General features: G+C 43.9%; 1 protein-coding gene across 1 annotated transcript in view; it reads right to left on the bottom strand.

Annotated features, from left to right (window-relative positions):
- Window positions 1-15,396, bottom strand: part of LOC143149353 (uncharacterized) — a 72,612-nt gene that overhangs the window by 38,919 nt on the left and 18,297 nt on the right. Inside the window, exon 2 of the mRNA XM_076316670.1 lies at window positions 10,991-11,068. Coding sequence (XP_076172785.1) covers window positions 10,991-11,068 — 78 coding nt within the window. The remainder of the gene's footprint in view (window positions 1-10,990; window positions 11,069-15,396) is intronic.

Consider the following 15,396-nt stretch of genomic DNA (forward strand, 5'->3'; position numbering starts at 1 on the left):
AATACACACCCACGTATGCCCGAGGACGGGCCGTGACTCGATTCGTCGACCGGTTGCCGAAAAATTTTTCGCGCCGCGATCTCGGTCGCGCGTACAATACTCCGCGCGGGAAACAATGGTCCCCGGAACGATTTGCATCGGGAACGCGTCGCGAATTCGCGAAATCTCTCGCCACGGGGGCCACGGGGGGAGACGATAACGAGCGTGTGGTGCCTCGTGAATCGGTGCACGGTCCCCCGTCCCCCTCGTGGAAGATGGAACAGGGTCGCGTTAATATTCGAACGACGCGGGGCCCCGCGATGGATCTCGATCGACCTTCGGAGCGACCGCGTCCGGTTCTCGTTTATTTTCGCCAGCGAGGACGATCGTGGAATTCGGGCACCAGCGGGAGAGAAACCTCGAACCGTTCTGGGCCCCCGAATTCCTAGATATAGCGCGTCTGGGTCTCTATTTTTAGAATTTCTCGCGAGAGAACGGGCCCCGGTGCTCGACTATTCGTATCATCGATATCGCGCGGGATTGTTGCCTGGTTCCGAGCTCACTGGGTTTCTCCATGGAAAGTAAGAATTTGCGAACACGCTCGATCGAATCTTGTGTCAGGGAATCATTGATGATACGGAACGTGAGATTGACTGATTGTTGAGTTCTGGAGGAAAGTAGGAATTTTTAAACCTGCGAAAGGAAAAGACGTCGAACAGGTATAGGCTTGTTTTGTGTACACAGTGTTAGGGTTTTCGAAGAAGAGTGAAATTAAGGAAAATAATTCGTGGAAATGTAGTAGGTGATTAATAACGTAGGGTTTCTTTTTTTAAATGGAGTGTTCTTGTCGCCGATATCGCAGCTTTGGACCGAGAATGTTTGAAATAAAGTAGGAAAATAATTTACCAACGATCGATGAGATTCTCGGGAAGGAACAAAGGATGTCTAATGACACAGATTTGTGGCAAATTGATCGAAGAAGGAAAAGGCGTCGAAGAGTTACACGCTTGTTTTAAATTGATGGTATTAGGACGAGCCTGGGGTAATTTAATTGTTTTCGAAGAAGAGACCAATTAAGGAAAATTCGTGGAAAAGCACAAGGTGGCTAACAACGTAGAGTTTTTTTTCTAATCGAGAGTTCGTGGCACCGATATCGCGGCTTTGGATCATTGATATTTAAAGTTAAGTAATGAAATAATTGAAGAAAGATCGGTGAAATTCTAGATAAACAAAGAGTGTCTAATATCGTATGTTTATTGTAAATTGATAGTTCGCATGTATCGCTGATATCTTAAATTCGGAACACTGATTTTGGATAAAAGTGGGTGAATAAAATATTGGGTTGTTCGAAAAGTCATTTCGTTTTCCAAAATATAGAATATATGATTTAATAAAATGTTTATTCACTTTAAAAAACTCGTGTTTCATTTTCCTCAAAAAAAAAAAAAAAGAAAAGAAACCAAATAACTTCTCGAACGACTCAATAAAATAAATTAAGGAATCGAAGGATACCAAATGACACAAGTGTACTTCAAAACCATACTCCGTATCGTTTAAATATCGTTTGAACGTCACTGACTGTTTAAATAAAGTAATAATCTACATATACTCCAATAAAATCCACGAAAAACGAACAAAAAGAATTCGTTGCGCCACATTGGCGTTCGAAGAAACTTACGAAGAGCCCTTTCGAAATGAAAATACGTACTCGGAACGAACCGCAGCCAGTTACGACCGATTAAAAACGAGTAATGGCCGTCCACCTCCCCCCTCCTTCCTCTCCGAGATCAAGGGTAAAAATTCGTGGCCGAATTGTCGCGAATTCTTCGAAGATCGTCGATCGGGTCCTGCCCCCGTCGAGGCCGAAGACCGGATCATACGTTGTCTTTCGTACATCTGGAGAAACGTCGCGCCACCAAAAATGGAAGAGGCGCCCGATGGACGAGGGGGGGAGAGCCGGCGGGGAATGGCGGCGAGGAGTGCTCGTCTCGGATGTTGCGCGGGGAATTCAAGGCAGTCGTTAGTATGCTAATGAGTGTCCCTCGTTTCTCGGTTCGCTCCCGTAATGCACGGCCCGGTAAATTATTTCAAATATTTCCCGAACGTCCACCAACGGGGGACCCCTCTCGAATCCCCCCTTCTACCACGGGGCCCCCTAACTCCGTGAGAATGGTGCGCGCCTCTACGCGGTGGCATCGGAAATATTCTACGTTGAAATTAATTATAAAGAAACCGTGACGCGTTACGAGGAATCCTTGGAGGTTTTGTTTCCATCGAGCTTGACCCCCTTTTTGTCTTTCGTCGAGACTGAGATGGGTCCAGATAGGAGACGACACTGGTTGAGAAAGTATTGGAATCTAACGTTCGCGTTAGAAATTGTTAACGAAAGAAATTTCGAGTCGGGTTTGGAAGACAATAGTGCGGTAAACGGAAGACACGAGTCTCGAGGATACGTGGTTACAATTAGGAGAACACACGACAACGTGTACGAAAGTTGTCGAGCATCGTGTGAGAACGTGTTGATTCCTGGGGTCACAAAAGTATTGGGACACTTGGGTTTTGAACTGTTAACGAATGAAAATTTTGATCGATGTTTTGAAAAATGTATTACTATGTATAGAGGACACGAGTTTTGGGAATACGTGGGTGATGTTGGGAGAACATCCAACGTGTACGGGAATGGTTGAACATCTGGTGCAAATATGTCGTTTAGGGAGTCACAAAAGTATTGGGACACTTGGATTTTGAATCGCTAACGAATGAAAATTTTGATCGATGTTTTCAAAAATGTATTACTATGTATAGAAGATATGAGTTTGGGGAATACGTGGGTAATATTGGGAGAATATCCAACGTGTACGGGAATGGTTGAACATCTGGTGCGAACGTGTCGTTTCGGGAGTCATAAAAGTATTGGGACACTTACGTTTCTAATCGCTAAGAAATGAAACTTTGATCGACGTTTACAAAAGTATACTACCACAAATAGAAAACACGAGTCTCGAGAATACATAGTTAATATCAGGTGAACATCCGACAATGTATAAAAGAATGGTCGAACATCTGATACGAATATGTCGTTTCGGGAGTCATAAAAGTATTGGGACACTTACGTTTCGAATCGCTAAGAATGAAACTTCGATCGAAGTTTACAAAAGTATACTACCACAAATAGAAGACACGATACTCGAGAATACATAGTTAATATCGAGCGAACATCCGACAACGTACACAAGAATAGTCGAGCATCGAGTACTCGCATATTAAATATCGAAGTCACAAAAGTATTGGAACTCGTCCCAACTGACCAACGTACGAATTTCGTATAAATTCACATGTATCGCTCGATACTACCGCTTATAAAATATAATACATGAGTCTCGAGAATACCTATCCGAACCAATAAAAAAACTCGTCCTCTACAAAAATGACGAAACCTTAAACCTAAAACGTTACCAGGAGTCACAAAAGTACTCCAACGCGTAGAGTACACCAGATCGTTGCAAGACCACGATACCCGACGCGAACGTCTCGTCGATACCGCAACGTCTCGTTCAAGAAACGAGAAAATGGCTGGAGAAAAATAATTTCGCGGATCTGTTGCTCGTAGAAATCGAATTGCTCGAGAATGCGCGCGGTTCCAGTTCCCCCCGCGGCCCCATCCGTGAAAACTTGGCGAACGACTCCGCGGAACCTTTCTTCGTCCCCGATCTGACATCCAGACCGAGTATTTCGATCGATCTTCGGAACAGAAATTCTCGAGGGAAACCGGCAGAGTGCAACGCTGCACGTCGTTCCCCCCTGTCTATTTCCCTGCGTCCATTTCTTAGGATGCACGCGTCCAATTGCATCATCGCCGCGGTTCGTTTAACCGGCGAACGTTATACCGGGTAACGCGATTTTTACTAGCTCGGTAACCGTTAGCGATCGCGAGGTACGTACGTTCGTTCTTCTTCTTCGTCTACTCCCGTGGTTCCCGGGACCTTTTTCACGTCCCTGATCCGGCATCGATCAAAAGCTGTTCCCCGGTGCGAGAGGCCGAGGCCGCCGGGGTCGAACGCACGCGAAAATTTCTCATACGAATTGAATGTTTAATTAATGATCGCGGATCGCTCGGCGACGGGGTCTGGGGATGAAAGACGATACGCCTGGCCCGAGAGGGGAATTAATATTATCATCGTGCCGTGTACGTCGCTTCGCCGGCATAACTATGTTGCTCGGAGGCCCGAGAGAACCCGGTACGTTGCTCTCACGGCGTTTCGATGTTATCGCGGGATATATAACGGCGCCATCGGGCCCTGATATCGAGAACCGCACGAAAGTCCAGAGGTGAGAATTAAAGGCATTCGACCCGACGACCGATCTTTCATGCCACGCTGACGCGCGTTTGCGAGCTTCCTCGGATACCTTGACAAATTTCGACCGGTCTGCGTACAGGGAAATTCTCCCTCGATTTATACAGGGTGTCCCCCCCCTCCAACCCTTCCACTGACCAACTTCAGTATTTCACTTGTTCTCGAACGATGGGGAAAAATTAACGAAGGATCTGTACCAATGGGACGAATATTGAGATGAAAGATTCTTTTGGAGTTCATATCTTTCGAGATTTAGGGTCATAGGTATTTTATTTTAATGGAATTATGTATCGACAAGTCGGAGAAAATATTTATTTGGAAAGTTTAGTTATGAGCGAAGGATTTTTTCTTTGGTTTGTATATGTTTTGAGATCTCATGGTTATTGGCATGTTTCTCAACGAGATTTTGTATTTTTATCATCCTGACGTTAGAGATGATTGGAAACAATTTTTGGAGAATTTTTTCTTTGGTTTGTATTTTTTTTGAGATCTCATGGTTATTGGCATGTTTTTCAACGAGACTTTGTATTTTTATCATCTTAGTGTTAGAGATGATTGGAAACAATTTTGGAGAATTTTTGGGAGGGGGAAATATTGTGCAAAAAAATTCTCAAGATCGTATTTTTTCCGTAAGTGTCTCGAAAAATACTTGAGAACAGATAATATTTCGAGAAACGATAACGGAAGTGTAATGCACGGGGCACGATTATGTCGAGGGAAAAAGGGGAGTGGCAAGAATTTTTATACGAATAAAAAAGAATTCTCGAGGAAAAATACTTTCGTTCCATTGTTCGCTCTTGACTATCCGATGCAATAAATTCTAGCAACAGTACGGTCCACTGATATCCGTTGGGTGAAGGCATGACGGAGCTCACGCATAAGCGCACGCGTGCCCCACGAATCTTTAACATCCGTTTACGAATAAACGGAACGCTCTACGAGAACACGACACTATACATTTTCGACTCATTTTTTACTCTCCATTTTGTATTCCGCCCCATCAATGCGGAAACATGCGTGTCCAACGATTCTTTAATATTTATTTATTTTTAAACGGAGTTTCGGACGAAAAAACTATGTTTTAACTTATTGTTTTACGTAGATTTATTCCCCTTTTTTCCCACCAATCCAGAGACACGTGTACCCCATGTATCTTTAATATTTATTTATTTCCAAACAAAGCTCTTTATGATAAAATATCGCTGTATGTTTTTAACTTATTATTTTACGTAGATTCACTCCCCTTTTTTTCCACCAATCCAGAGACACGTATATCCCATGTATCTTTAATATTTATTTATTCCCAAACAAAGCTCTTTATGAAAAAATATCGCTGTATGTTTATAACTTATTATTTTACATATATTCCTCCCCCTTTTTTCCACCAATCCAAAGACACATATATCCCATGAATCATTAATATTTATTTACTCCCAAATGAACTTCCATACGAAAAAATACCAATGTATATTTTTAAATTATTATTTTACGTACATTCACTCCCTTTCTTTCATTAATCCAGAGACACATGTACCCCAAGAATCTTTAATATTTATTTACTCTCAAATGGACTTCCATACGAAAAAATATCTATGTATATTTTTAAATTATTTTACGTAGATTCACTCCCTTTTTCCATTAATCCAGAAACACGCATACCCTACGAATCTTTAACATTTATCAACTCCCAAACAGAGCTCCATACGAAAAAAATTTTACTCTACACTATTCGCCAACTTTTTCACCTACACATGCCCCCGGTACCCCACCAATCCACAACCTCGCGTACCCCACGAATCTTCAACATTTATCAACTCCCAAACGAAGTCTGGTCCAAAAACACACTCTCGCTCCTAACCGAAGTTTCGTACTTCTCAACGTATCAATGGTCCCCCTTCGAATTTACACCCCACAAATTCGTAAACACCCCGTGGAATCGTTCCGAAATAATCTCTCGTTACAAATTGTCGTAACCGCGGAACAATGATGTTCGATTTCGTCGCGTCACGCGATCCGGTCAGCGATGCTCATTTTATCTCGCAGAGAAGACACACAACGAGCATGGGAGCGTAGAGGGGTCGAGAAAAAGGTAAAAGGGGGGTAAAACGGTCGGTGGAAGAGCGGTTCGTGGACGGTTTCGAAGCGAGCACACGGATGTACGCACATAAATCTGTATCGTGCGGAGCGCGGCCCGTATTTTCCCCGTCCGAACGATCCTAGTCCACAAAGAGAGAGTCTAATTTACCTAAAACGCGTTATCTGGTGGCTCGGTCTACGGGAAACCGAACGCACCGCGGCACAACAGAGAGACAGGCCGTGGGGCACCGTTGTTGCCTTAATGAGGTCCAATTACTATCGGATGGGTCACTTAGTATGCGGTACCGATATTCCACCGGTGCACCACATTAGTGGGACGAGAGACGAGAGCAAGGGTCAACACCCTTCGGCCAACTAAACGCGGCCTAACGAGACTCCGATCCTCCTGTCGTTTCGAGGTATACGCGTTCCCGCGGCCGCGGACGCGGACGCGCACGTGCGCCGCGGAATCCAACGATTGAATATTATTTGCCTCCTTATCGATCGATTCGCCGCTTCGAGGGGAATCGGCGAAGGACATCGCGATGAAAGCGCCGGTGTCCCCGCTTCGATCGCCCTCTCGCGACCCGCCGAGTTTACAGCATGGAAACTGTCGTCGATGGATCAGCTGAGAGATTCTTTACCTTCTTTTTCTTCTTCTTCGATTCATCGAGCGTTCGTTGCGTCGCGTTTTCACTGAGTCGACGGGTTTTTCGTGGATCGATTCGGGAAATGAAAGTTGGATTGTTTTAGGGTTTTCTCTGTTGGAGAGTTGGGTAGATTATTTTGAGTGTGAACATTGAATACTTTTAGAACTTTTTATCCGAGTGATTTATTTTAGTGGATCGACTCGCGAAATGCAAGTTGAATTTTTCTAGGTTATTCTTTATTGGAGAGTTGGGTAAATTATTTTGAGTGTGAACATTGAATACTTTTGGAACTTTTTATCCGAGTTACTTGTTTTGGAGTGGATCGACTCGTGACATGCAAGATGGATTATTTTAGGTTATTTTCTGTTGGAGAATTAGGTAAATTATTTTGAGTGTGAAAATTGAATACTTTTGGAACTTTTTGTCTGAGTGATTTGTTTTGGAGTGGATCGACTCGCGAAATGCAAGTTGGATTGTTCTAGGTTATTCTCTGTTGGAGAGTTGGGTAAATTATTTTGAGTGTGAAAATTGAATACTTTTGGAACTTTTTATCTGAGTGAATTGTTTTGGAGTGGATCGATACGTGAAATTGAAGCTTGATTATTCTAGGGGTTTTATGGGACAGGGTGATTGGAGGTAAGACGATCGTAAGCATTGTTTTTCATTGAAAAATTAGGTAAATTATTTGGAACGCAGGAATTGAATCCTTTTGAAAATGTTCATCACAATGGTTTATTATAGAATGGATCGAGCCGTGAAGTAGAAGCTTGATTATTCTAGGTGCTTGTGGACGAGGATAATTGCAGGTAAGAATGATCGTAAGCATTGTTTTTGATTGAAAAATTAGGTAAATTATTTGGAACGCAGGAATTGAATCGTTTTGAAATTTTTTATCAGTGTGGTTTGTTCTAGAATCGATCGACCCGTGAAATAGAAGCTGGATTATTCTGGGTTTTAATGGGAAAGTGTGATTGGAGGTAAGACGATCGTAAGTTTAGTTTCTTTCTGGATGGAAACTTCGGTAAATTATTCGTAATACAGAAATTGGACACTATTGTAAATTTCCTGTAAGTTCTTTAAAATAGTTTACTATTTCGTCGAAAAATAATGACTTCTCTGAATGCAGTGTGTTAATACAATGTTCAGAGGTTATCTGTATATCGTAATGTCGCATTAGATGGCTCTCGGGTTAGACGGCTCAGTTTTTTATCGAATAATTGACCCATCGTATAATTATACATAACTGGTAAATGTTTTTGCAGAGTCGCGCCAACTGAATATAATGAATCTATAGGATCATAGACGGAAGAAGCAATTTTGAACATTAGAAGCGATTTCTTTTTAATTTGTCCACAAAAGTCTATAATCATTCTTCATCCCGATATTATAAGTTTCACTCGTATTCACTTTTGCAAGTATATTTCTGTACTTTGGATCATAATTAAATGTTGCAAATACATTTCTCTACTTTGGATCACAATTAAATTTTGCAAACACATTTCTCCACTTTGGATCACAATTAAATTTTGCAAATACATTTCTCCACTTTGAATTCCAATTAAATTTACTTTTGCAAATACACATTTGCACTTTGGATCCCAATTAAATTTACTTTTGCAAATATACCTCCACTTTGGATCCCAATTAAGTTTACCTTTGCAAATACACACCTTCACTTTGGATCCCAATTAAATTTACTTTTGCAAATACACATTTGCACTATGGATCCCAATTAAATTTACTTTTTCAAATATACATCTCCACTTTGGATCCTAATTAAATTTACTTTTGCAAACACACATCTCCATTTTGGATCCCAATAAAATTTACTTTTCCAAATTCACATCTCCACTTTGGATCTTAATTAAATTTACTTTTGCAAATATACATCTCCACTTTGGATCCCAATTAAATTTACCTTTGCAAATATACATCTCTACTTTGGATACCAATTAAATTCACAACGATAAAAAGTTCATCTTCCCTAAATCCAATCTCGATCCAAACATTCTCCAGCCCAGAACCATGCTTCTCGAGCATGTTTTGTTCCAAGACCTCTTCAATAAAAATACGCAATCCTACACTACTTCTCATTACAAACCTTCTATTCGTACCTTCTACATAAACTTTCCTCCCTTTCGTTAAAAAACACAATCGAAGAAAAGATGAGTCCATTTATCGACGATGTAACAGGCAACAAAATCTTCCTATCCCCGATTAAATTCACAATAAAAAATTCATTTTCTCTAGACACAATCTCGACCCAAACACTCTCCAGCCCAGAACCATGCTTCTCGAGTGCTATGTTCCAAGACCTCTTCAATAAAAACACGCAATCCTACACTACTTTTCATTACAAACTTTCTATTCGTACCTTCTACATCAACTTTCCTCCCTTCCGTTAAAAAACCCAATCGAAGAAAAGGAACGGGTCCGTTTATCGATGATGTAACGGGCAACGAAAAACTTCCTAGGCCCGATTAAATTCACAACGATAAAAAAATCATCTTCCCTAGTTGCAATCTCGACCCAAACAATCTCCAGCCCAGAATCATACTTCTCGAGTGCTTCGTTCCAAGACCTCTTCATTAAAAACACGCAATCCTACACTACTTCTCTTTAGAAACCTTCTATTCGTACCTTCTACATCGACTTTCCTCCCTTCCGTTAAAAAACCCAATCGAAGAAAAGGAACGGGTCCGTTTATCGACGATGTAACGGGCAACGAAAAACTTCCTAGGCCCGTTTCCCGCGTAACAATTTCCAAGACGATCTCGTCGTCGACGAAACCGTCCCCGATGGAGGACGATCCGAGATAATCGATTGGTCGCGCTCGATTCTCCCGTCCACTTACGGATTCGCGTCGGGCGAACGTTTTTTTCCACGGACATCCCGCTCACCCGGTCCATCAGGATCGGACTTTCTCACCTTCTTCATCGATGGCACGACGCGTACGTGCCGGTTCGTCCTTTCTCGCGATTCGTCCCGGCTTATTAACCTTCCCTTTTCTTTAAACTGGAGTGGTGCCCGCCGACGGTGCGCCGGGCGATTTTAAAGCGACGCGGAAATCGCGGATCGCGTTCACTTCGATCTCCCGTCGGTGATTTCGACGCGTGGAAAGCGACGTAGCACCGAACCGGGAGAAAGAAAGACGCGTGGCGCCATCTTACTCGCTAATTCCCCCCTAAAGGTGGAATTGATCCCGTACGGAGGTGCAGAAGAATTCGTTTCTCTTTCCAGAAGCGCGTACGATATCACGAGTTCTCGATCGTCTGAATCGAAATTTTACGATCAAATTTCGAGAAACAATATAGCTACAACAGGATTTCGAGTACCAAAAAAAAAAAAACACTAGGTAACCTAGTGACACGATTGTACGATAAGTAATCTATATTTGAAATTTCTGAAACCATTATTTGCAATTTCTAGATTTCGCATCATATTTTACAGTACCTGTACAGCGATACTTATAAAGAAAAATTAGAAGTTTGCGACCACCGGTTTGGGTCACTCTTGACCCTAGATACTCTACTCTTGGAGTTAATATCGTGTCCGACGTTACCCGATTCTTGGTACCAATCATCGAGCTACCGAGAAAATTGCAAAGAAGCCCAAAGAAATCTGAGAAAAGTAACTTTTAATCCTCGAGCAAAGTTGACATCTTCGTGCGATCGCGATCGAGGAAACGAAGTTGGTTCCACCTTCTCGTAATATTCGTTTGGAGAATCTTTAACGATTCTCCCACCTGAGTGTCTCTCCTCCAACGATAGGAATTTTGTGTTCCCCAAAAAAACTTCATCAGAGAGTACACGTTACCAAAGTTCCAGTTTCGAGTTTGAACGGTTAAAGGGTTAACTGGTACTAATCTCTGTAGAGGTAGAGGTACGGGCGATGGTGTCACGGATGGCGAATTAAACGACGATTCCTTACCTTGCAACCCTCGCACGTGAACGCTCCGAAATGAAAACCAGCCGCCGGCTCGCCGCAGACCTTGCACTGTTGGTTCATCTGCAATTATAGAAATTATGTTATTCGAAGGATAGTGGCGCGTCAGTCAGTCAGTCAGTCCCGGCTCATCCTTGGAAAGATAAAGAGACGAGGAGCTGCCGGGGCGCCGCGGAGCGGGGTGGGGGTTGGAGGCGGTGACGAACCGGTTTTCACCGCGTTCAGCTTCGATTTTTATTATTCCTCCCACAATATCTCACGGGATGTTCGAATGCTATTTGGATTACCGGGAAGAGGAGGCTTGAAAAATTATTCCCCGGTTTCTTTACGACCATTATCGCCCCTGACACGGTTCACCGGCGTGCGCTAATGCTTCAGGCATCCCGAGCGTCCAGTCTCTCTCGACTATCGATTTCGTTTCGTCTCTCTTCACCGTGTCCTCTCGTCGTCGTTGTCGTCGTTGTCGTTGTTGTCGTTGTTGGTGCCCCGTTGGCGTCATCGTTAACTTCGTACGACGCCACGGTTCTCGAATTGGCCACCGCTTTGCGACAGATTTGTCGTAGCTTGGAAACGGAGACGATTCCCTCGTCACGGGGTCCCTGCGACGAGTCGGTTGGTAGCGCGGTATAATTTGTCGAAGGATTGACAGAGGACCATTATCCCCCCGGCTTGAACGCGAGTATCTTTTTCTGTTCGCGCGGGAAATCGTAAATCAGCGTCTATGTCTCGGCGGAGAGAAACGAAAGAAACGAAACGAAAAGGAAAGAAAAGAAAGGCGACCATCTGCCCACCGTGTCGAGGAAATGGGCGCGTTTCTCGAGCAAACTCGAAATAAAATTAGACCACCGATCGTTGACGATAACAGTCCTGGCTGCCTCTCGCCCTCGAGACCTCGATGGGCACCTGGCCTTTTTCCACCAGCTCCTCGTACTTTTACCCGACCCGAACCAAACGGGTCGCATAATTCACCGAAATAAGATCTTCGACGATTCCTTCGCGCGAATGTCGAATCCGATAACGATCTTTAATACACTTTCTCGCTAACGGGAAGAAAGCGCACAAAGCTCGTAAATTACGCTCCTCTCCAGAGACAAACATCTTGTTTTCGGAATTTTCGGTGTCCCGTCGGGGAAAACTCGAACGGAATTCTTAAGGGGACTTCGAGCCTAATGAAAGTTAATCGTATTCACCGGTGATTGTGGATCTCTCTTCCTTCGGTTCGTGCTTTCATTCGTACGCTGGAAGTGTTCGGGGCAAAAATGGCCCCGATGCACGGAACTCGTGTCTTTGGTTTTAGAACGCAACGAGAAGGCTCCAGGGAATACGAAAGCGTCTAATTTATTGCATACGTTGAAGTAGCTTCGATTATAGAAAAGGAATGTATTGTAAGGAGGTGATGGGTCAACATAGACCCCTGAGAGACGCAATAGGATTGAAATTTATTTGCTCCAGAGAGATCGAAGTATTTTTCATGTTATGTTACGTTCAATTACAGTTGCATCGATTGCAATAGCTTTGATCGAATTGTCTAGAAAAATGGCGTATATTACCGAAAAGTACATCGATGTCACAAACGATGATTTTACAGTTAATGAATTACTTTTTCAAAATGAAAAAAAGGTAAGTATTATAACATAAATTTCCCTATACGTTTCAAAAAACGTACGTTCTTCTTCCAGACACTTGATCGTGGAAACGTAACACGAGGATGGGTCGAAAGAGACCCTCGGTTCCTAAACGCTCGATAAACGCTCGAGGGCAGAGAAATTTCCGTATACGTTTCAAAAAACGTACGTTCTTCTTCCAGACACTCGATCGTGGAAACGTAACACAAGGATGGGTCGAAAAAGACCCTCGGTATCCGGACCCTCGATAAACGCTCGGAGAAATACTCGAGAGGTTCGCGGTATCGTAGAATCGTTCCGAGGGTGGCAATCTCCGGAGAAACGCGTTTCTTGCAGCTGCCGTCCTAACGAGAATTCAAAGTGACTGCAATTAAAGTCGCGATACGACACGAGCCCTTCTAATCGTCCCCTTCGCAATTGTTCTTCCGAAGAAAAGGTGCACGACGTTCTACCGAGGCGAGCCAACGGAGACGGAGAAACGGAGAAACACGGGGGAGGGTGAAAACGGGGGGGAAGGGAAAAAGAGAAGTCGCTCGGCCAGGTTCGTTAAGGTTTCCGAGTTTTTTCTAGACGCAGTTGTTTGACGCCCGCTCTTTCTTTCATCCCGCTCGCCGATGAGCCGAGCAGACTCCTCTCCCTCTTTCTTCGCGGAGAAAGAGGCGACGCGGGTATCTTTCCGCTTCTGGTCGCCCGCTCGTGGCGCGACAACGATCCCCTTGGCCCCTTTTCCGAGATTTTTCGGTCGATAGCCTTCCGTTCGGGGCCCGATACACTCTCGGTCCGGTGACTTCGACGCGTGTACGAACAAGTAACCGATACGACGAACCTTTCGAAGGGATCCCAGTCTACGGTTTCCATTTTTTCCCTCTCGACCGAGTTCATTTCGATTCACGGTTACTAGACGAGCAATTCGTCGGTTCTTTGATATTCACGGATATTTTGTTTCGTTTCGAGGGTGTTCGAGACGACGCGACGCAACACGTAGATAAATTCGTTTCGAACTAATTAGAGAGACAGATCGAACGTTCGACTTTCGAAAGGATCTGAATCAATGGCTTTTCTCTCATCGATGGTTAATCCTGTTTAAGGTTACTCAACGAGCAAATCTTCGGACTTTCCCTATTTCCAGATACTCTCGAAGGATTTCACAGTTGCTCGAAACATCCCGTAGATAACTAATTAGAGAACCAGGCGAAACATTTACCTTTCCACGTGATCTCTCACGAGCAGAAAATTAATCGAAAAAAAAAGAACACTTTTATTCTAATTTTGAGAGTTTCGAACATTATCACTTTTCTTTCCTTATTGATACAATGCATTCCTTTCAACATCCTATTTAAATAAAAATAGTCACTCTGTTCGTTTCTTTGAAATACCAACAGTGGACGTCGTTTCGTTGAACACTCGTACGAAACATCTTCCACGTGTCTCGGTGGGACATCGTTCGACGAGTTGATCGCTACGAGCGCGTTCATCGATTGAAACGCAGCTCGTCCGCGCCGTAGCCGGTGCACCGGGTGCACCGTAGGAGCGTAGCGAATCGCGTGAGAATCTAACTCGAAGCTTTTAGAATCGCTCGGGCGAGCAAGCGTGCAACGAGATCACCCGCGCGGATGGAAGGGGGTTGGAAAGGTTAAGCGGCGCAAAAACGGGGCGCGGAGCTAATATCGGGACGTTGTTTCCATCGATGCGCTCTCGCGCGGAATATTCGAGCGGGTCGGGGGCCCGGCGCGCGCGCGCGCACGGCTCGACGTTGATTAAGAGTGGTCTCGCGATTAACAGTAAATCACATCGAGCGCATCGATTCGCAGCCTTCGTAACCGTAACCGCCGCGCGGTCCCGGCCGGCGACTATAACCGGCGAACGGTACCATTTAAGTAGCCGAGCCTATTGATTTTAACCAATCGGATATCGAACACCGTCCCACGAAGGTTAATTCGGGCCAAGGCTCGGCTGGCACCGACGCGCCACCTGGATCGTAACATCTATCCTGTCCTAAACTGTCCCGCGTGAATCCGCTCCCGTTTCCGCTACGGATTTTTTCTTTTTTCTTTTTCTTTTATTCGCTCACGGCCGATACGGACGATCGACCTTCGCCATTCCGCTTTATCACCGATTTGGGAGAACGTGCGCTCGTTTACGAAGATGGCCGGGAGACACGGAACTCGAGATCAATAGCGCGCGTTGGAGTACGCGGGTTTCTGGGTGGAGAGGTTTGGAGGAGTTTAGAGAGGTTTGGGGAGGTTTGGAGGGGTTTGAAGATTTGACCAGGTCGTTGTAAACCTTGATTTGGCGATCGATATTTGGATATAGTTTTTACGATTGCGTTGAGTGTGCAATATGATCTCTGGAGGAGTCTTCTGGAGAGGGAAGTGGTGTCACGAAGAGGAGAAGTGTCTTTTGTTAGGGTTTGGTTTTGTTTTATAGAAAGGTGTGTATACGAGATACCGATTGTGTCGAAGAAATGTTCTTGGGATTGTTAGTACGGAGAGGAGTGTAATAGTGTCTTTTTCTGTATCGAACAATTTTCGAAAAACATTGTTTTTTAAATAATTGAAGTAGTTACGATATATTTAATCCTCTTGTACTTTCATAGTCTTACAAAGCTACAAACGCAAGTTTCGTACTTTCTGGGGCAATTTTTATCCGAAGATCTTGAGCGTAAAATCAAGACGCATAAAAAGATTCTAAGTTGAAAATCTCTGGTCGTCCCACTTACTTTCTATCGGTGATTTCCAAACCTATCGCAAGATTTTCCAATCGTAA

The sequence above is a fragment of the Ptiloglossa arizonensis genome, chromosome 1 (genome assembly GCF_051014685.1).
Source record: "Ptiloglossa arizonensis isolate GNS036 chromosome 1, iyPtiAriz1_principal, whole genome shotgun sequence".
NCBI lineage: Eukaryota > Metazoa > Arthropoda > Insecta > Hymenoptera > Colletidae > Ptiloglossa > Ptiloglossa arizonensis.